General features: G+C 39.5%; 1 protein-coding gene across 1 annotated transcript in view; it reads left to right on the forward strand.

Annotated features, from left to right (window-relative positions):
- Positions 1–23929, forward strand: part of APOOL (apolipoprotein O like) — a 74302-nt gene that overhangs the window by 42479 nt on the left and 7894 nt on the right. The window contains exons 6-8 of the mRNA XM_066356319.1: positions 755–846; positions 5689–5802; positions 6010–6127. Coding sequence (XP_066212416.1) covers positions 755–846; positions 5689–5802; positions 6010–6127 — 324 coding nt within the window. The remainder of the gene's footprint in view (positions 1–754; positions 847–5688; positions 5803–6009; positions 6128–23929) is intronic.

Genomic DNA, 23929 nt, shown 5'->3' on the forward strand with positions numbered 1-23929 from the left:
CTTAGAGCGGTGGGTTTCAACCTATTCTGCAGAACCCAGAATTCTGTGGACGTGTTCAGGGTGGTGGGAAGCAAAGGGGGAAACTGCAGATTCGGCGCAATACGGGCATCCCTCCTGCAGGCTAAACAGAGTGGTTCCGAATTGATAGGTTGTTGTTTTTTTATACGAAGTTCCTGTTGACATTCTGTCTCTTAAGATTTTGTCTGAAAAGGAGTTTGCTGTCAAAGAAAGTTTGAAAATGACCCTTAGATGCTTAGATAAGACACTTAGAAATGAATTATCTCAGTTGTTACTTGCAATGATTAAATTATTGCTTCACTATTCTGAATCAGTGACATAAAGGGGTCATGTGCTTTTTAAAGTCCTTAGCTGATTGCATAGTTGGATCTTTTACCTACTTAAACAATTTAAAAAAAGGCTATATAAAGAGAGTCCATTTCAATTCAACATGGTTTAGGACATGAACAAATACTTAGTTCTAAAAACGAAGAAATCATCAATCTCCTTTGTGTAGGTAATTATCATATTAAACTGAGAATACTTAAATTGAATATGACAACTAAGTGTTATTAATTCCATTGTGATCCTTCAGGACATGTAACTACCATCTTGAATGGTATTATTACCTAAAGTGTATAATTTAACATTGGGTGATGGCTTCAAGGGGAACAAAGATAATATTATAATAATTTTAAAAGCATTAAATTTCCGGTAGCATCTCTTAGGAGTTTAATAGTTTGTTTGAATTTCTTAGGTTCGAGATTTAAGAAAATCGCTTATCCATTGGGCCTGGCCACATTAGGAGCAAGTGTTTGTTACCCAGTTCAGTCCGTAATAATTGCAAAGGTAAGTTCTCTTTAAGTGAAACTGCATTTCAGTATTTGTTGAAACTCTCAGTGTGGCAATGTTTAAATGTCACACAGTATCTGTAACATATACTTTTCAGGGAAATACAGTTAGTATCAACTGTTACACTGGCAAAACATATTGGCATCTCAGCATGCTAAGTGCCATTGCTAACTATATGATCATCACAGATAAATAGTATGGATTTGTTTCAGTATAATTCAACATTCTAAATGCTGGTCTCAGGATTAATTGCAGAGACACTGAATTATAATTTATAATTTATGGGGATAAATATCGCTCTATTGTAGAACTATGTAAATTCAATTATTAATTAACAGAAAATTACACCTGCTGGCAGCTGTCAGTTCAGCAGATTAAAACCATATAAGAACTAGCCATTTAGTAGGTGCCCAGACGACATAACAGAGGCTTCTGAAAGTGAAAAAAGAGAAGAATAATACAGAAACGTGTACAAACTCAATTTTGAAACCATCTGGAACTAAGTAACACTTTCCATGAAAATCCTTATTAATAGTTATTTGGTCATTTTCTTGTGAGCTTACCTACAAATACAAATATTTTCCTAATAATGTGAACAGCTTGTCAGTATTTTACTTTATTTTTAACACCTATTCAGAGTGAGAAGGAGAATGTTGGGATGTGCAATTATTTTGTTTTTTCCTGCTTCCCGTAATTACCAACGTTTAACATTTGCCCCTCAGGCTGAATCACCACAAAATGTTACCAAAAGGACTTTCTGTACTTGTATTATAATTACAGCATCTCTTCAATTATTGATGTAGATAAAAATGCCTCTTCAGTACTTTGAGATTGTCGAGGACAGAGTGCCCCGTGTAGTTTATAATGTAATCAAATCATAAAAGCTTGTAACAAATGAAAAGAGCAGTGAATTAAAATCTTGTTATACTTGCCATAATTGTTGGACAAAATGATGCATTTGTTGTTTTAAATGTTTTCAAAAATTGATGTAGGAATTAGCCAATTAAATTCATATAACTTCAATGCTAAAAGAAACCTTTTGAGCTCATTACATTCAACTTTCAAATTTTCTCACCTACCAGTGAAGAAACTGTGGCCCAGAAAAGTTTCACAGTGACTTCATTTAAAGTTTGTTCAGTTTCCGGTGTTGGACTTCCAGTGCATTTCTCTTCCCAGTGCAGAATATTGCCACTGATTCTCTTTGTTCACAGCAATGACATCATTTGTTAAATAAAATTTCTCCCTGCTCATCCTTAAATAATTTAAGCATTACAAAAACGTCTAGAAAAAAGTTAATTCCCTCCCTGAAATTCTTCCATTCAGAAAAATATCCAGTGTTAACATTTGATAGAATGATATTCTAGTCATATTTTCAGGCCTGCATAGACATAGAAAAACAGACAGGTGAATAGGCAGATATAGTTTCATAAGAACAGGATCAGAGCATATGCGGTGCACGTCTCATTTTTAATTAAAAAATGAAACATTAAATTTAACTTTACTTTGACAGAAGGAAATAAAGAGAAGTGCTGGTCTTTAAATTAAAATTTCTAAGTAAAAGAGTTATTAAGATGAGTTCCTAAATGTTCTTCTGTGGTTAAATAATGATTATCACTGAAATTTCTAGAGTTGGGCCCCTTATTTTTCATTTAACAGTCACACATTAATGTCATATGTAACATTTAGTGGATTCTAATATATGTAATGCTATATTAGATATTAGATATAATATGTTTATATATAGTAGACCATATATATAATACATGTTTATATATTGATAAGCATGGGTTCTTAACCTGGACTCATAGGGAACTTCAGAGACCCTGTGACTCACCAACCTATAGCCCATATGAAAAAGTGTATGTATACTAGATGCCTTCTAATTTGATATTATCATGATCCGTAGTTAGCAATTAATCAGAAATGTCACAATAGGAAGTCTTTTAATAATCATAAATATGTTCCTAAATATGTATATCAGAATAAACATGAGTGTGTGTTCATTTTCCTCTTTTGAAGTAGGACTTCTCTATGAGTATGGTTCTCCCTGGTGAAGGTCCATAGCACCTGTCTGATAGTTAGCCATATATATAATATCTCTTCTACTGTTTTCAGTTTAGGTTGTTGTTGGTTTTTTTAAATAGAATAAGCTCTTAAACACATTTTGTAAATAATATGAGAGTAAAATCCTTTTGGATTTTTATCATTTCTCCTAGTCTTTTACAGTTGTCTTGGTCACCCCTAATTTGGCAGCAGTTATTTGTTTTTAGTAATACTCTTACTTTTTAAAATTACATTTATTCGGTGATATTGGTTAATAAAACTATATAGGTTCCAAGTGTACATTTCTATAAGGCATCCTCTGTATACTGCATTGTGTATTTAGCACCCAAATCTCCTGTCATGGCCACATATTTGACCCCCTTTACCCTTCCCCCCCAACCTCTCCTTTCCTCTGGTGACCACCACACAGTTGTCTGTGTCTGAGTTTTTTGTTTCTTTTTTTGGTGTTTTTTTTTTGGTATTTTTCCAAAGTTCGAAGCAGGGAGGCAAAGAGACAGATTCCCACATATACCCAACCAGGATCCACCTGGCATGCCCACCAGAGGGCGATGCTCTGCCCATCTGGGGCGTTGCTCCGTTGCGCTTGGAGCCATTCTAGCACCTGAGGCGGGGGCCATGGAGCCATCCTCAGCGCCTGGGCCAACTTTGCTCCAATGGAGCCTTGGCTGTGGGAGGGAAAGAGAGAGACAGAGAGGAAGGAGAGGGGGAGGGGTGGAGAAGCAGATGGATGCTTCTCATGTGTGCCCAGGCCAGGAATTGAACCCGGGACTTCCACACACTGAGCTGACACTCTACCACTGAGCCAACCAGTCAGGGCCTGTATTTATGAGTTTTTGTCTGTTTATTTGTATTGTTTGTTCATTGCTTTCAATTTTATATCCCATGAATTTGACTGCAAAGACAAGGGAAGCAAGAGCAAATGTAAATGAAGGGGACCATATCAAACTAAAAAGCTCCTGCACAGCAAAAGACACTGTCAGTGAAACAAAAAGACCACCAACTGAAAGGAAGAAGATTTTTGCAGACAACACCTCTATCAGGAGGTTAATATCCAAAATATATAAAGACCTGGTACAGCTCAACTAATAAAACAAATGACCCAATTAAAAAAATGGGGAGAGGTCCTAAACAGACATTTCTCCCAAGAAGACATAGAAATGGTCAACAGATATATGAAAATATGTTCATCTTGACTAGCTAGTAGAGAACTTCTAATCAAAACCACATTTAGATACCACTGCACACCTGTTAGATATGCTGTTATCAACAAGACAGGTAATAACGAGCATTGGAGAGGCTGGGGAGAAAAAGGAACTCTCATTCACTGCTGGTGGGAATATAAACTGGTACAGCCACTGTGGAAAACTGTGGTGGTTCCTCAAAATATTAGGAATGGAGCTATCATATGACCCGGCTATCCCTCTATTGGGTGTCTACCTGAAAATTTTGAAAACATTTATTTGTGAAGATATATGCACCTCTTTGTTCATTGCAGCATTATTCACTGTAGCCAAGACTTGGAAACAATCAAAGTCTCCTTTGATAGAGGGTTGAAATGCTACATATATGTAGTGGATTACTACTTGGCCATAAGAAAGGATGAAATACTGCCATTTGTGACAACATGGATGGACCTTGAGATACAATGCTAAGTGAAATAAATAAGATGGAAAAAGTGAAGAACCATATGAATTCCCTCATATGTGGGTTATAAAATTGAAAGTAATACACTTTTGAGTGTTGACAAAGCATTTAACTGAATTTTGCTATACACAGCAATTTTTTCACCCTCATATTTCATCCTTTTTTTGTTGCACTTAAATTGATATAGTAAAACATGTAGAGACTTGGAAACAAACTTCATTCGTGCTAAGCATATAGATCACTTGTGAGAGGCAGTACTTGAACATATTGAAGAGTATCCACTAGCGATGATTATTCAGCATTCTATGAACATCATTTATTACAAATTTTTAAAACACCTTTATAAGACAAGTCTCTTAGAAAGAAGTCAGGTGAGAGCTCTTCCACAGTATGTGGATTTTTCTGAAGAGGTCCCATGCCTTGCAAGAGATTCCTAAAGGGTGTATGATGTTGCTTTAGTGTTGGTAGTTCATTTTGTGTGTCATGTTTGGGCCGATAAAAGAGAATTATTTCTGTAGAAATACATTGATGCTTTTTTCATTATGACTAGAGAAAGCTACATACATATTTAAAGAAAGCATTTACTTTGTAGCATCATAAGTCTTGTTTTCTCAATCAGCTGTTGATTATCTCAAACTGTCTTTCCCAAACTCTTAAATTAGCATACTTTTAAATCCACAGTGTGAATGCTAACTATACGGTTAGTAAGACTTCATTTTTTAGACCAGTTTTAGGTTCACAAAAATAATTCAGGGCAAGGAACAGAGATTTCCAGAACAAGCCTTGCTCTCATGGGTAACTTCCTCTGAGCCCTCCCTCAACTGGTCCGTTTGTTATGATTGATGAACCTACCCTGACACATCATTACAACCCAAAGGTCATGGTTCACGTTAGGATTCACCCTTGGTTTACTAAGTGTACCTTTATTTTTACCCCTTTACATGAGGCAAGTGATTTTTAATGTAAGATTTAAAATGGAGCTTTATGTTATGCCATCTAGAAGTTCATTCAGATCTTGACTATTGACTCTAACTTGGCTGTTACAAAATCCTGACATAAATTTTTAACATTAAAGGAATTACTTCAACTCTTTAAAAATAGCTTATCTGTCTCACTTTTTGTTTTAATTAGGTAACTGGGAAAAAGGCCTATGCTGCAAGTCAGAACATTTATGAAGCACTTAAATCATTGTGGACAAAAGACAACAAAAAAGAGTCACTTCCTGAACCTAAAGGAAACACTAAGGTCAAGTTTAAATGGACCAACAATGTAGACATTTTGAGTTTTGTTTGAGTGGGTGTTGGTTTGTCCTGAGAGCTCTGGACAGAGGTCAAGAGTAGAATGAAAAAAAGATGAAGGAACATACCTTTGCATGCTATAATTTTATCAGATGTTTTCTTCTTTTTGTCAAATGATTTACTTATGAAGGAAAAAAATCTCTTTGGTAAACAGCCAGGAAGCTCTGCTGGAATAGAAATTCCTGCAAAAGTACCTCACAACTCGAAACACTCAGTGGCTTTACCGAAAGAACTCAGATCTGAAACGAAGACCAAACCAGAAACCCCCTCAGGTTTGTTTGGATATTTTAATTTGGTTTCCATACTTTCTTTAACATTTTTATAATATTGTAATTATTACTTTGAACTTATCTATGTGTTTTTTCATAATGTTTTCTTTATCATATCTGTGGTTTGTATATATTTTTAGGTTATAAGCTACTCGGGTACCTGGGACTTTTCTAACTGTGACCTAGTTCCTAACAGATCCTTGCACAGGGGGGTAGAGAGCAGCACTGGTCAGTTGGGTGAGTGAAGCATTTAATATAACTTTATAAATGAACTTTTTAATCAGGTGGAGAAAAATGTGCCTTTCTGCATTCCATCAGTTAACAAGCTATAAATATGAGTCACATCTACACAGAAGAAATATCAGCCTTCCATTCTTTGTGTGATTTCCCCCCTTAGACTTGGCTGTCACCATGTTTTATTTAGTTTAGATACTGGGAGAAATTTCAACATGCAATAGTAAAAATGACACCCATTATAATACTAATAACTTTGCTAATATTAGTTAATGACAATTAGTACTTTGTGGGACCGATCAGTGAAAATTATACTTTCTAGAAAAATACTATAATGGTTTCACTGTGATCAATAAGACGGTGACAGTGTTTAATGGCGTCTCCACATGCGTTTACAGAGAGCCACCAATCCCTGACTGACGTAGGTCCTTCTCTCTGTACAGTGTCCCTGGCACTGCCCAGGAAGTTGTCTTATTGCAAAGGAAATAGGGCCAACTCGGAGGTAAATAATTAGGAACTAATGCGTACACAACACAATCAACAGTTCAAATGCTATAGAAATGTTTACCTGAAACCTGTGCACTCTACTCTTATTGATAAGTGTCACCCCATTAAATTTAATTTTCTAAATTAAGAAAGAATTAGGAAATAATGATAACATTGTGTAATTCAGGCTCCCCTTATGCAGCACCTCCTCTGTGGTGCAAAGAGCTGTTCGTATGTTGTTATTCAGTCCTCACCCCAAAAACAAAAATAAATAATGTCAATGTCTACATAATTGTAATGTTTATGGTGAAGAGACTGAGGCTCGGGGGACTTGTATAACTTGCCCAAAGTCCTAGGGCTCGGAGGACAGAGCTGTGTTTATAGATGAGATCGCCCCAACACCAAAGTCCAAGTTCTTTCTGCTGTGTATAGAGCGCTAATTGAAAACCAGTTTAGTCTGAATAACAAACTTGATTGGAGTTTCACTCTTTTCCTGTCACTTCTCCTTTTTAATCCAGATAAATTATACAGTTTTTGTACTTTCTCTGAATAATCCACAGTTGACCATCTTCCCAGAAGTGTAGAATAATATATCCTGTCATTTTTCTAAATGCCTGTCCGTTTCAGAGTATCTTTGTGGAGATGAAACATGTTACTGTTTAACTGTCCCTAGCCAATGACTTTCTTTTTCTTCTTTTCCAAGTGAGAGGAGGGGAGACAGAGAAAGAGACTCCCACATGTGCTCCAATTGGGATCCACATGGCAACCCCCATCTGGGGACGATGCTTTGCCCATCTGAAGCCAATGCTCACAACCAAGCTGTTATAAGCACCTGAGACAGAGGCTCTTTGAGCCATGGCTGCAGGAGGGGAACAGACAGAGAGAGGAGGGGAGAGAGAATGGTGAAGAAGCAGATGGTAGCTTCTCCTGTGTGCCCTGACCAGGAATCGAACCCAAAACATCCACACTCCAGGCCAACACTCTACCACTGAGCCAACCGGCCAGGGCTGCCAATGACCCCTTTTTTTATGTATCTGGATTCTGGTACCCTTGACCCCCTTGTCATGGGTAATGTGGAATGCGGAAAGCCTGCTGAGGACATGTGTAGAGGAAAGAGATGTGACTATACCATTCACCTTATCACATATCATTCAGAGGTGATAGACAGTAGACAATGGGATTCACCATTTCCACCATCCTACTTTTCACATGCAGACCCAAAGGTCCAAGACCCGAGAAATAGTAGTGATGATGAACACAAATTTTAAAATAAGACATGGATCTGAAATCCTCAAGCCTCAGTCTCTTCATCTATAAAATGGGGACTACTAACTGTTTTTCTCACTTAGTTGTAGGGATTAAGTGCACTATCACATGTAAAACACAAAGTACAATATCAAGCACATACTAATCTCTTCATGAGTTTTAGATGGTATCATTATCATTTGACTATAGTGAAGCAGGGAAGCAGAGAAACAGACTCCCGCATGCGCCTGACTGAGATCCACCCGGCATGCTCACCAGGGGGAGATGCTCTGCCCATCTGGGGCATTGCTCAGTTGCAACAGGAGCCATTCTAGTGCCTGAGGCGGAGGCCATGGAGCCATCTTCAGCGCCTGGGCCAACTTTGCTCCAGTGGAGCCCTGGCTGTGGGAGGGGAAGAGAGATATAGAGAGGAAGGAGAAGGGGAAGGCTGGAAAAGCAGATGGGCACCTCTCCTGTGTGCCCTGGCTGGGAATAGAACCCAGGACTTCCACATGCTGGGCCGATGCCATGGTGAGAGAGGTTAGGAAACTTGCTCGATGTCAATCAGCTCATCAGCGTAGAGCCAGGAATGAATTCAGGTTTACCTGCCCCTCCAACACAACAGCCCTAGCTCTTCAGTAACAGGAGGGTTAGAGGAGTAACTATCATAATTATTTTTAGTATTCAGTGTAATAATGTGCACAAAGTTCTGCATATAATATCTTGCACATGGAAAATAGGCAAAAAACAATTTTTTTTTTGTATTTTTCTAAAGTTGGAAACGGGGAGGCAGTCAGACCGGGATATGCCTGACCGGGATCCACCCGGCATGCCCACCAGGGGGCGATGCTCTGCCCATCTGGTGTATCGCTCTGCTGCAACCAGAGCCATTCTAGTGCCTGAGGCAGAGGCCACAGAGCCATCCTCAGCACCCGGGCCAATTTTGCTCCAATGGAGCCTTGGCTATGGGAGAGGAAGAGAGACCGAGAGGAAGAAGAGGGGAAGGGGTGGAGAAGCAGATGGGAGCCTCTCCTGTGTGCCCTGGCCGGGAATCAAACTCATGACTCCTGCATGCCAGGCCAACGATCTACCACTGAGCCAACCAGCCAGGGCCAAAACAACTGTTTTTATACTTACATAGTGACATCAGAAACAAATACATTTAAAAAAAATTTATTTTATTTTATTTATTCATTTTAGAGAGGAGAGAGAGAGGCAGACAGAGAGAGAGAAAAGGGGGGAGGAGCTGGAAACATCAACTCCCATGTGTGCCTTGACCAGGCAAGCCCAGGGTTTCGAACCGGCGACCTCAGCATTTCCAGATCAACGCTTTATCCACTGCACCACCACAGGTCAGGCCAGAAACAAATACTTTTAGAAATGTTTTTACTTTAAATTTTTTTAAAATCTGACTCATTTTTAAATAATTTTATTACATGTCCTCAACACATCTTTCTTTTTTCCAGAGAGAAATTTCATTTCCAGTTTATGATGAAAACAAAGAGGAGAAATAGATTTATATACAATGCTTGATTTTACATTTATCATTTTAGAAACATTTATTTTATAAAGTGTGGCATACCTATACGTAACTTCAGCAAATATGTTACAAACCAGATAAAGGGGGTTCTCGGGTTACAATACAGTTCTGTTCCTAGACAGTGACGTAACCTGAATTTTGATGTAAGACGAAACATTCCTTAGCCTAACACAAATGGAACACTGACGCTTTTAACAGTCCAAAATGGTGTGGGTAAGCGTACTGGGGGACACCAACTCCCTCGCTCATACACTGGTTACTACATATTCTTCCGCTGTGAGTAACCATAATAGTTCACCCACGTAGCCCCTAAGGACAATGCTAATGGTATAAGAGGAAACACTCACATCTCAATTTTTTTAGTTTTTATGCAAGTGTTACAAACTTGAAATGTCATATGTCAAGACTGTCATCACCTGTGGACCCTCTGTAACTAATTAATACCCACTACCCGTGGGACTAATATGGTTTTTCATAGGATACAGATGCTTCAATTTAGAGGGTCTGAATAGAATTCATGTGATCTGTGAACTCAGGTGGAGGAACTTGTCTTTATTTTCATTAACCTTGTCTAGAAATGGACATTCAATAACAAGTGTAGGAAATAAATCACAACCGTGTTAACAGTACTTTAGATTTTGTTACTAATAGAAATCACACATATTTTCTTCTTACACTTACCACTACTTCAGAACTATGGGTTTTATTAGATTTTCTGTTAGATATTATTGTTTCATACACTTAAGGAAGCTCATATATTACTGTGCATTTTATTTTACGCACTTAAAACATTTTTTTGAGAAATGGTCCATAGCATACAAAAAGGGTTAAATGTTCTAGCTTCCTTCTCAAATGTACATTTACTGCCACCTTGTGGCAGGCTTTGCTCAGTGCAAGTGAAAAGTTTATGAAATAGTTTTCTTCATCAGACAGACATACTGTAATAAGCATGTGACAAATATTTCATATAAGATTGGGTGTGTCTACTTTGCTTAACAACATTCATAAACTAAGCTCTGCAACACTTCTACCCACTTTTTAAATTTATATTCTTGTCCCAAGTCTAGCCAAATATTCAGCTAACCCATGAAAGGCTCCTTTACCTTTAGATTGCTATCTCTCAAAATTTATTGAAAGGCTTCAATTTTTTTTTGTATTTTTCTGAAGTGAGAAGCAGGGAAGCAGAGAAACAGACTCCCGCATTCGCCTGACTGAGATCCACCTGGTATGCCCACCAGGGGGCGATGCTCTGCCCATCTGGGGCGTTGCTCAGTTGCAACAGGAGCCATTCTAGTGCCTGAGGCAGAGGCCATGGAGCCATCTTCAGCGCCTGGGCCAACTTTGCTCCAGCGGAGCCCTGACTGTGGGAGGGGAAAAGAGATAGAGAGGGAGGAGAGGGGGAAGGCTGGAAAAGCAGATGGGCGCCTCTCCTGTGTGCCGTGGCTGGGAATAGAACCCAGGACTTCCACACGCTGGGCTGATGCTCTACCACTGAGCCAACTGGTCAGGGCCAAAAAAAGGCTTCAAATTTTTAATTTACCCAGAGCTTATGTCAGACATTAAATAGAGGAATAGGCATTGAGAATCCCTCCGGAGTTTTCCCTATAATCACCTGATTTGAGGTCTCACCCCTGGGGATTTTGATTTATAATTCTTAGGTAGAAGGGATTTTAGAAAACAAAAACAAAAGCAAAACTTCAAGTAATTGTGACGTAAATTCCTTTGGTTTAAAACCAGTTAGCTTGGGTCATTTTATTTCTGGCTTTTTAAAAAGATTCATCTCATGACTTTCTGAGTCATTGAGGACTTTCTGAGTCATCCTGTCCTCTTAAGAGTGTCTGCAGCCCTTTAACTGATCAAGGGCTCTCTCTATCCTCCCACAGGATCAGCCATCATAAAACTCTTCTTAAATCTCAATTCCTTAATCATAATGCTTTCCTTTGTACTTTATCTTATTTTAGTCGCTAATTAAAAACACTTTATGATAAAGTTTTTTTGAAGACTTTTTACAAAAGCTGGTGTTGCATCATGAAATAAAGATGATTAAAGTTAAAAAGAGCAGTGAATAATTGTCTCAAAAAGCCATGAGTGATATCTGTTGACTGAAAATTTAGTACACATGTTATTTCATTTATATTTCAAGCAAGTTACAAAATCTTGGACAGCTCAATTTATTGAGAAATGGTCCATAGCATACAAAAAGGGTTAAATGTTCCAGCTTCCTTCTCAAATGTACATTTACTGCCACCTTGTGGCAGGCTTTGCTCAGTGCAAGTGAAAAGTTTATGAAATAGTTTTCTTCATCAGACAGACATACTGTAATAAGCATGTGACAAATATTTCATATAAGATTGGGTGTGTCTACTTTGCTTAACAATATCCATAAACTAAGCTCTTACATCAAATTGCTGAGTGATGTAAAAAATTGTTAGACATTCTAGTTTGGTTTCTGTTTCAAGGGTGTTTCTGTTTCTCACTTAGTTGTAGGGATTAAGTGCACTATCACATGTAAAACACAAAGTACAATATCAAGCACATACTAATCTCTTCATGAGTTTTAGATGGTATCATTATCATTTGACTATAGTGATTAACCATTTGCCAATAAATAAATTTATTCTCACTGAGCATACTTTGGGAGCGTGTAACTTACAGCATGGCCACAACTTAACCACCTTACAGAATATATTGGGTGACTGTCTCATGGCTCTGGATATGAGTTGGTTGTTTTGTTTAGTTTTTTCCTATTATCCATATACATTTATGGGGCAAATTATGTTATTATATTTCATAAATCACAAATTTGGAAATTTGGTGACATGAACCTCTTCATATTATAATGGAAATGGGGAAATCTCTTATAGTGCCACAAGATCAATGTCCCTCTGAAGCCCTTGTGCCAAACATGGCATCTCACCCCTTTCCGTCCACTCCACAGCCAGAAATGGTTTGTACATGATTTAGATGGCTGGAAAAAAAATGAAAAGAAAAATATTTCTTGACACATCAAAATTCTGTGAACTTTAAATCTCAGTGTCAATGAATAAGCCTTGTCTGAGCACAGCCACAGGCGCTGACCCATGTGTCACCTGGCGGCTTGCGCGCTGCGACGGCAGCGTTGAGTGCTTGCAGGGGAGACTTCATGGTTTACGAAGCTGAAAATACTCACTTCTAGCCTTTGCAGAAAAAGTTTGCTGATCCTGACTCAGAGGGAGGAAGTGTGCCATACAGACAAGCCTCATCTCCCTCCTTGTGATATTCGCCAGGTTTTTTATGGATCAGGAAACCAAAGAGTCAGTCTCCAAACCTCCAAAAGGTACAGCCGAGTTTCTTACAGATTTTTGGTGTAAGGGGGACAGAAGTCCCCAGGCTCTCAGCGTAGCTTGGGAGTGCCATGCGAGGGCTGGGTGGGATGGGGGGCGGGATCAGAGGTCGGCTGAGTTACTAAGACTGAGCTCTTACTGAGCTCACTTTGGGAGCGTGTAACCTACAGCATGGCCACCACTTACCACCTTACAGAATAGATTGGGTGACTTTCCCCCCCTCCAAAAATCAATAAATATAAAAAAAAAAAGAAGAGGATATTCTAGAAGTGAAAATTTTAGTACTGAAATTAATAACTTATTAGATGGGTCTAATAGAAGAGTACATACAAGAAAGTATATAAGTTAATGAACTCAAATACAGGATTTTGCAGTGACTAGTACGTTAAGTGTCCCAGTTACAAGAAGCTGGATACTGGATATCATCCCAATTTATACAACAGAAACCAAAGTAGAACGTCTAACAAATTTTTACATCATTCAGCAATTTGTTACTGAGCTGTCCAAGATTTTGTAACTTGCTTGAAATATAAATGAAATAACGTGTGTACTAAATTTTCAGTCAACAGATATCACTTTTGAGATATGGCTTTTTGAGACAATGATTCACTGCTCTTTTTAACTTTAATCATCTTTATTTCGTGATGCAACACCAGCTTTTGTAAAAAGTCTTCAAAAAAACTTTATCATAAAGTGTTTTTAATTAGCGACTAAAATAAGATAAAGTACAAAGGAAAGCATTATGATTAAGGAATTGAGATTTAAGAAGAGGTTTTTTTTTTAATTAAAAGCATAATCAGCAAGTTTAATGTGGTTTATCGATTTTTTTAAATAAATTTTTATTTTAATGGGGTGACATCAATAAATCAGGATACATACATTCAAAGAAAACATTTCCAGGTTATCTTGTCATTTAGTTCTGTTGCATACCCATCACCCAAAGAGAGATCGTCCTCCGCCACCCTCCATCCAGTTCTCTCTGTACCCCTCCCCCTCCCCCTCTCCCTCCTTCCCTCCCCCCACCCCCCGTAACCACCACACTCCTGTCCATGCCTCTTAGTCTCGCTTTTATGTCCCACCAATGTATGGAATCCTGCAGTTCCTGTTTTTTTCTGATTCGCTTATTTCACCCCGCACAATGCTACCAAGACTCCACCATTCTGCTGTAAGTGATCCGATGTCATCATTTCTCCTAGCTGAATAGTATACCATGGTGTATATGTGCCCCATCTTCTTCATCCAGTCCTCTATTTTTTTTTACAATGATTAAAAGCCTTTAAGCAAACTCTTGGCCAGTACAGCAAGAATCCATAAAAGAGTAGTGTCCTTAACATGTTCACAAAGTCCAAGTTGGCCCCATCACCATGCCAAATCCCTGAAAAATGCAACCCAACCACAGTTCAGTCTGTTAGGAGCTGTCACAGGGAGCAGGAGTCCAGGAAAGTTCCCCACAGGAAAAGTCCGCATGGCACTGGAATTTTTGTCACCATTTTATACTTTGCAGCTCATGTCCAAGTCCCAATGACCGCTGCTTCTAGCTGGTCATGATTCAGGTAGACTGGAAAAAAGCCATTTGCAGCATGCGTGGATATGGAGCTTCTGTTCTCCTCTGCCTGGAGAGTTGAGACCAGGTTGCTTTTCCCTGGAGCTCTGTGACTGTGGCATGGTAAAGAAAACCTTGGGATATACTAAGCTGGGTGGCAAAGGTAAATTCATAATACAAGTTGGCAAAAGGAGGAAAGAGAGCTCTAAATTAGGAGTAGGTCCCAGCCTGAAATATGAGTGGGGCATTGAGGTAGGAGGGATAAAGGAAACACTATATATTAAGCAAAGCAGCAGAAAATAGGACTATCAACACCCACAACAGAGATCTTTGAGGGAAGAATAAAAAACCTGACTATTCAGGCAAAACATAGTTAAGTGGCCCTTGTGCAAATGAGATCAGTTTACCTGCTTCTTGGAAGAGATACCCTAGGCTCGTCCACAGTGTTGTAGATGGGGCCGACGGCCCTGGGCACCTTCAGCCTTCAGTGGCAAACCCCAGCTTTCTGGGCAAGGTTAGGTCATAGGTGGCTGGAGCAGGGCTGGAAGAGACTGAACCCTCCCTTAGAGGAGCGAGGGGGAAGCCCACCTTCCATTGTCCCTGTTTCCTCACAGCAGAGGTGTGTAAGCCTGGCAGGCTTTAGCTCAATGACCTTCCTTTCCACTATTGAAGCAGGACCCAGATGGCATCCTATGAGACCCCTTTGGGGCGTTGGAGCCTTTAAGGGTGTATCCTAAAAGCTGGTAGTTCCCCTGATCTCTATTGGGCTTTTTCTGCCTCTAGGTATCTTAAAAGCCATTCTCAGAAGATCTCGCTGAGGGGTTTGAGGATCCCCATCCGCCTATATAAATCTTTTCCATATATCTGGAGCTATTTGGAAAAAGACAAAACAGTGTTATTAGCTAGATCTAATAAAGAAGGTAATAGTTTGCAGGGGAAAAAGATTTGGTGTCTCCTGTTCATCAGCATTCAAGAGAAATGTAATTTTTTTTTTTTTTAAGTTAAAAGCATGATATGGTAGACCCGTAGGAATCATTGGCCTGGTGTGCAGGATTCCCGGGTTCGATTCCTGGCCAGAGCATACAGGAGAAGCGCCCATCTACCTCTCTACCCCTCCCCCTCTCCTTCCTCTTCGTCTCTCTCCTCCCGCCTGCAGCCAAGGCTCCACCGGAGCAAAGCCACCCCAGGCACTGAGAATGGCCCCATGGCCTCTGCCCCAGTCACTAGAATGGCTCCGGTTGTAACAGAGCAACACCCCAGATGGGCAGAGCATTCCCCCCGGTAGGCATGCCAGGTGGATCCCAGTCAGGCGCATGCTGGAGTCTGTCTGACTGCCTCCCCATCTCCATCCTCAGAAAAATACAAAAAATAAATAAATAAAAGAAAAAATACTACAAAAAAAGGGGGGGGCATTCCCTTGTGCTAAAGCTCCAGGGAGCATGGAGTGAGCTTGAGTATGTCCTATGAAACATGGAGCTCTATGTTCCAATATAAGTCTTTGAAGAAGGAGGAACTGCTGAAATAGTTTATCAGCATTTGTCCCTAAGACAGCAGTTTTTATAGTGGAAACACCATACGTAAATATTTGCTGTCTGTCTATAGATTAAGGGGGGAATATGGCAAATGCTGAAAAGCCATGATCTTTGTGCCCCTCACCTCCCCCAAACCCCTCCCTCTCCTCCCCCACCCTGTAACCCCAACACTGTTGTTCATGTCTCTGAGTCTCATCTTTATGTCCCACCTATGTATGGAATCATATAGTTCTTAGTTTTTTCTGATTTACTTCTTTCACTCAGTATAATGTTATCAAGGCCCATCTATGTTGTTTTAAAAGATCCAATGTCATCATTTCTTATGGCTGAGTAGTATTCCATAGTATATATATACCAAAGCTTTTTAATCCACTCGTCCTCTGATGGACACTTGGGCTGTTTCCAGATCTTTGCTATTGTGAACAATGCTGCCATAAACATGGGGGTGCATTTCTTCTTTTCAAACAGTGCTATGGTGTTCTTGGGGTATATTCCTAAGAGTGGTATAGCTGGGTCAAAAGGCAGTTCGATTTTTAATTTCTTGAGGAATCTCCATACTGTTTTCCACAGTGGCTGCACCAGTCTGCATTCCCACCAGCAGTGCAGGAGGATTCCCTTCTCTCCACATCCTCGCCAGCACTTATTCTGTGTTGTTTTATTGATGAGCGCCATTCTGACTGGTGTGAGGTGGTATCTCATTGTGGTTTTAATTTGCATTTCTATAATCATTAGTGATGTTGAACATTTTTTCATATGCCTGTTGGCCATCTGTGTGTCCTCTTTGGAGAAGTGTCTATTCATTTCTTTTGCCCATTTTTGGATTGGATTGTTTGTCTTCCTGGTATTAAGTTTTACAAGTTCTTTATAAATTTTGGTTATTAACCCCTTATCAGACACTATGTCAAATATATTCTCCCATTGTGTAGTTTGTCTTTTTATTCTGTTCTTATTGTCTTTAGCTGTGCAGAAGCTTTTTAGTTTGATAAAGTCCCATTTGTTTATCCTGTCTTTTATTTCACTTGCCTGTGGGGACAAATCAGCAAATATATTGCTGCGAGAGATGTCAGAGAGCTTACTGCCTATGTTTTCTTCTAAGATGCTTATGGTTTCACGGCTTACATTCAAGTCTTTTATCCATTTTGAGTTTATTTTTGTGAGCGGTGTAAGTTGGTGGTCTAGTTTCATATTTTTGCAGGGAGCTGTTCAGTTTTCCCAACACCATTTGTTGAAGAGGCTGTCTTTATTCCATTGTATTGTCTTACCTTCTTTGTCAAATATCAGTTGTCCATAAAGCTGTGGGTTTATTTCTGGGTTCTCTGTTCTGTTCCATTGATCTATGTGCCTGTTCTTATGCCAGTACCATGCTGTTTTGAGTACAATGGCCTTATAATATAACTTGATATCTGGAAGTGTGATACCTCCCACTTTTTGCTTCCTTTTCAAGATTGCTGAGGCTATTCGTGTTCTTTTTTGGTTCCATATAAATTTTTGGAATATGTGTTCTATGTCTTTGAAGTAAGTCATTGGTATTTTAATAAGTATTGCATTGAATTTATAAATTGCTTTGGGTAATATAGACATTTTAATGATGTTTATTCTTCCTAACCATGAGCACGGTATATGCGTCCACTTATTCGTATCTTCCCTGATTTCTTTTATCAATGTTTTATAATTTTCCGAGTACAAGTCTTTAATCTCCTTGGTTAGATTTATTCCTAGGTACTTTATTTTTTTGGTTGCAATGGTAAAGGGGATTGATTCCTTGATTTCTCTTTCTGACAGTTCATTATTAGTGTATAAAAATGCCTCTGATTTCTGGGTATTGATTTTATATCCTGCCACCTTGCCAAATTCATTTATCACATCTAGTAGTTTTTTGACTGAGACTTTAGGGTTTTCTATATACAATATCATGTCATCTGCAAATAATGATAGTTTTTCTTCTTCTTTTCCAATTTGGATGCCTTTTATTTCTTTCTCTTGACTGATTGCTGTGGCTAGGACTTCCAGAACTATGTTGAATAAGAGTGGTGAAAGGGGGCACCCCTGCCTTGTTCCTGATCTTAAGGTGATTGCTTTTAATTTTTGCCCATTGAGTATGATGTTGGCTGTGGGTTTGTCATAGATGGCCTTTATCATGTTAAGGTATGTTCCCTGTATTCCCACTTTGCTGAGAGTTTTGATCATGAATGGGTGCTGGAGTTTGTCAAATGCTTTTTCTGCATCTATTGAAATTATCATGTGGTTTTCCTCCTTTCTTTTGTTTATGTGATGAATCACATTGATTGATTTGTGAATATTGTACCAGCCTTACCTCCCAAGAATAAATCCTACTTGATCATGGTGTATGATTTTTTCCATATATTGCTGGATCCGGTTTGCTAATATTTTGTTGAGGATTTTAGCATCTAAATTCATCAGGGATATTGGCCTTTGCCTGGATGTTGTCTTTGCCTGGTTTTGGAATCAGAATTATGCTCGCTCATAAAAGGAATTTGGAAGTCTTCCTTCCTCTTGAATTTTTTGAAATAGCTTGAGAAGGATAGGAGTTAGTTCTTCTTTGAATATTGGGTAGAGTTCACTTGTGAAGCCATCAGGCCCAGGACTTTTCTTTTTTGGGAGTTTTTTGATAGCTGTTTCAATCTCATTTGTTGTAATTGGTCTGTTTAGGTTTTCTGATTCTTCCAGATTGATTTTTGGAAGATTATGTGATTCAAGGAATTTGTCCATTTCATCTAGGTTGTCTAGTTTTTTGGCGTACAGTTCTTCATACTATTTTCTTACAATATTTTGTATTTCTGTTGTGTCAGTTGTTATTTCTCCACTCTCGTTTCTAATTTTATTTATTTGAGTCCTCTCTCTTTTTTTCTTGGTGAGTCTCATTAAAGGTTCATCGTTCTTGTTTACTTTTTCAAAGAACCAGCTCCTGGTTTCATTGATCCTCTGTATTGTTTCTTTAGCCTCTATGTCATTTATTTCTGTTCTGATCTTTATTATTTCCTTCCTTCTACTAGCTCTGGGCTTTAGTTGCTGTTCTTTTTCTAGTTCTTTTAGATGCAGGGTTAAGTTGTTTATTTGAACTTTTTCTAGCTTCTTGAGGTATGCCTGTAATGCTATAAACTTCCCTCTCAGGACTGCTTTTGCTGTGTCCCATAAATTTTGAGTTGATATATGCTCATTATCGTTTGTTTCTAGGAATTTTTAAATTTCTTCTTTGATCTCAATGTTAACCCATTCAGTGTTTAATAACGTGCTATTTAGTTTCCAAGTGTTTCAATGTTTTTCAATTTTTCTATTGTGTTTGATTTCTAGTTTAATGCCATTGTGATCAGAAAAAGTGCTCGATATGATTTCAATCTTCTTAAATTTGTTGAGCCTGCCTTTGTGCCCTAACATGTGGTCTATTCTAGAGAATGTACCATGAGCTCTTGAAAAGAATGTATATTCTGCTGTTTTAGGATGAAAGGTTCTGAAGATATCTATTAAATCGAGTTGATCTAATATGTCCTTTAAGTCTGCTGTTTCTTTGTTAATTTTCTTTCTTGAGGATCTAGCTAATGATGTTAATGGGGTATTGAAATCCCCTATTATTAAAGTATTGCTGTTGATCTCGCCCTTTAAGTCCATCAAAGTCTGCTTTATATATTTAGGTGCTCCTATATTAGGTGCGTAGATATTTATAATGGTTATATCTTCCTTTTGGATTGCTCCCTTTATCATTATGTAGTAACCTTCTTTATCTCTAACTATGGTCTTGGTTTTAAAGTCCATTTTGTCTGATATAAGTATTGCTACCGCAGCTTTTTTTCATTTCCATTTGCGTGAAATATTTTTTTTCCATCCTTTTATCTTCAGTCTGTGTGCATCTTTTGATTTAAGGTGTGTTTCTTGTAGACAGCATATGTATGGGTCCTGTTTTCTTATCCATGTAGCTACCCTATGTCTCTTGATCGGATCATTTAATCCATTAACATTTAAGGTTATTACTGATTTGTAATTGTTTATTGCCATTTTTTTCTTTAAAACTGTTTTTCTCTTTTGCTATATTCTTTTTTTCCTTTGATCTGTTTACAACAGGTCCCTTAGCATTTCTTGCAGCCTTGGTCTGGTTGCAGTGAAATCCTTGAGTTTGTTTTTTTTTTGTCTGTAAAGCTTTTTATTTCTCCTTCAATTTTAAATGATAGCCTTGCTGGATAAAGTAGTCTTGGTTGTAGGTTCTTGTTCTGCATTACTTTGAATATTTCTTGCCATTCCCTTCTGGTCTCAAGTGTTTCTGTTGAGAAGTCAGAAGTCATCCTTATGGGGACCCCTTTGTAGGTGATAGTCTTTTTTTCTCTAGCAGCTTTTAATATTTTCTCTTTGTCATTTAGCTTTGGTATTTTAATTATGATGTGTCTTGGTGTTGGTTTCTTTGAGTTTCTCCTTAATGGAGTTCTCTGTGCTTCCTGAACATGTGAAATGTTTTCCTGCCTTAATTGGGAGAAGTTTTCCGCTATAATATGTTTGAACAAAGTCTCTATCTCTTGTTCTTTCTCTTCTTCTTCAGGAACCCCTGTGATGCGGATGTTATTTCTCTTCATGTTGTCACAGAGCTCTCTTAGAGTTTCCTCAGACTTTTTGAGTCTCTTTTCGTTTTTCTGCTCTGCTTCCGTGCCTTTATTTATTGTGTCCTCTAATTCACTGATTCGATTCTCTGCTTCATCCATCCTGCTTTTAATTCCTTCCATTGTATTCTTTATTTCAGATATTGTATTTGTCATTTCTGACTGATTCTTTTTTATTATTTCAATGTCCTTTTTCATATGTGTTATCTCTTTATTTAGGTTTTTGTAATGGCCATCTATGGTTGTTCTAATATCTTTGAGCATCCTAACAATCGTTATTTAAACTCTGCATCTGGTAATTTGGTTATATCTGATTCACTTAGGTCCTTTTCTGGGGATTTCTCTTGGTTTATTTGTGTTGTATTTCTCTGCCTCCGCATTTTCTCTTCACGGGAGTGGCTGTGATCATGTGCTCGGGTGCACAAGGGTTGGTGGCCTTGGCCTTTGCCCCGCCCCCGTGTGTGACGTTATGCTCGGTCCTGAGGGCACTGGCAAGCACCTTTGCTCAGCTGCGGGTCTCCGCCTGTTTCCGAGCTTTCGCCCTGCCCTTGCAGGAGGATCCCACTCAAGGAACAGCTGCTAGCCTTGGCTCTACCACCGGGCAGGGCTGCGTGCCCAAGCTCAGCTCTGTAGTGGACCTCTGCCTCTTCTGGGCTTTTGGCTCCACCCCTGCGGGAGGAGCCGGCTACCAAGTCAGTCCGCAAGCCTGGGTTGCATGGGCGGGGCAGGGCTGTGCTCCTCTGCCCTTGCTCCGGGGCTGGTCTCCACCCTTTCCGGGGTTCCCACCCTTCTCCCGGAGGCTGGATTACAGGCTGCCGGCAGCTGAGCTTGACCGCTTTTGCGCTTTTGCACACCCCCTTCTCTCCAGCCGGGCAAGATTGAGCTCACACCTGAGCCCAGTGGTGGCCAGCTGGCTTCCACCCCTGCCAGCAGAACCATGCTTTTGTCTCCCGCTGCCACCCGCTCTCCGGTGTGCCCTCAGCCGCGTGGGTGGGGGCGTTGCAGCTCGGACCCTAAGACTCACTACTGTAGACCTGAAAGCTCCCTCCTTCTATGCGACTCTGCTCTGAATGCCGCGGGGGAGCTTGTTTGGCTGCTCTCCTGCTTCCCTTTGCTGGTATTGCTGTTTCCAGGGGAAATATTCACTTCAGTTTTGGGGAGTGACTCGTCCCAGAGGTTAGGGTAGCTGTCTCCCAAAATATTTCTCCCTGTGCCTCCTAGATTACACTCTCTTCCTGTTACTCTGGTCCTCTCCTCTCTCCCCCCGTCCCCAGGAGCCCCAGGTGATTGTTTTTGAGAGAGATGTTCTGCGTGGTCCCTTTAAGAAGGATCCTGGGTCTGAGAAATCAGACTCTCTCACAAACAATATCCTGACTTGTTTCCAGCTAAATACTGTCCTTATACCTCTTCTGGGCTCTGGGGCTGCAGGCTGAGGCTTTGTTCCTGGGGCTCAGGACCCTTTACCCTCTGCTAAACTCACTTCCCGCCACGCGAGTCTCTCCCTGCTGCCATTCGCTCCAAGGAGCTGGGCAGCCCTCTCTGCGTTTCTGCGTTTCCGCTTTTCCTACCAGTCTCGGTGTGGCTTCTTCAGTGTTCCTTGGTTGAAGAGTCCTCTTAGTTTAGTCCAAAGTTGGTTTTTCCAGATGATAGTTCATAAAATTAGTTTGTAATCCACTTTGGTTCTGGGAGGTAGATGCTGGTACGTCCGCCTACTCCAATGCCATCTTGTTTCCTAAGAAGAGTTTTATGATGGCTGATCCTGTGGGAGGATAGAGAGAACCCTTGATCAGTTAAAGGGCTGCAGACACTCTTAAGTGGAGAGGCACAGTCCTCAATTACTCAGAAACTCATGAGATGAATATTTTTAAAAAGCCAGAAATAAAATGACCCAAGCTAACTGGTTTTAAACCAAAGGAATTTACATCACAATTACTTGAAGTTTTGCTTTTGTTTTTGTTTTCTAAAATCCCTTCTACCTAAGAATTATAAATCAAAATCCCCAGAGGTGAGACCTCAAATCAAGTGATTATAGGGAAAGCTTCGGAGGGATTCTCAATGCCTATTCCTCTATTTAATGTCTAACATAAGCTCTGGGTAAATTAAAAATTTGAAGCCTTTTTTTGGCCCTGGCCGGTTGTCTCAGTGGTAGAGCATCGGCCCAGCATGTGGAAGTCCTAGGTTTTATTCCCAGCTTGGGCATAAGGAGAGGCGCCCATCTGCTTTTCCAGCCTTCCCCCTCTCCTTCCTCTCTCTCTTTTCCCCTCCCACAGTCAGGGCTCCATTGGAGCAAAATTAGCCCAGGCGCTGAAGATGGCTCCATGGCCTCCGCCTCATGCGCTAGAATTGCTCCTGTTGCAACTGAGCAATGCCCCAGATGGGCAGAGCATTGCCCCCTGGTGAGCATGCCAGGTGGATCTCAGTTGGGCACATGCGGGAGTCTGTTTCTCTGCTTCCCTGCTTCTCACTTCAGAAAAATACAAAAAAAAAAAAATTGAAGCCTTTCAATAAATTTTGAGAGATAGCAATCTAAAGGTAAAGGAGCCTTTCATGGGTTAGCTGAATATTTGGCTAGACTTGGGACAAGAATATAAATTTAAAAAGTGGGTAGAAGTGTTGCAGAGCTTAGTTTATGAATGTTGTTAAGCAAAGTAGACACACCCAATCTTATATGAAATATTTGTCACATGCTTATTACAGTATGTCTGTCTGATGAAGAAAACTATTTCATAAACTTTTCATTTGCACTGAGCAAAGCCTGCCACAAGGTGGCAATAAGTGCACATTTCAGAAGGAAGCTAGAACATTTAACCCTTTTTGTACGCTATGGACCACTTCTTAAAAAAATGTTTTAAGTGCGTAAAATAAAATGCACAGTAATATATGAGCTTCCTTAAGTGTATGAAACAATAATATCTAACAGAAAATCTAATAAAACCCATAGTTCTGAAGTAATGGTAAGTGTAAGAAGAAAATATGTGTGATTTCTATTAGTAACAAAATCTAAAGTATTGTTAACACTGTTGTGATTTATTTCCTACACTTGTTATTGAATGTCCATTTCTAGACAAGGTTAATGAAAATAAAGACAAGTTCCTCCACCTGAGTTCACAGATCACATGAATTCTATCCAGACCCTCTAAATTGAAGCATCTGTATCCTATGAAAAACCATATTAGTCCCATGGGTAGTGGGTATTAATTAGTTACAGAGGGTCCACAGGTGATGACAGTCTTGACATATGACATTTCAAGTTTGTAACACTTGCATAAAAACTAAAAAAATTGAGATGTGAGTGTTT

Source organism: Saccopteryx leptura, chromosome X (assembly GCF_036850995.1).
Source record: "Saccopteryx leptura isolate mSacLep1 chromosome X, mSacLep1_pri_phased_curated, whole genome shotgun sequence".
Classification (NCBI taxonomy): Eukaryota; Metazoa; Chordata; class Mammalia; order Chiroptera; family Emballonuridae; genus Saccopteryx; species Saccopteryx leptura.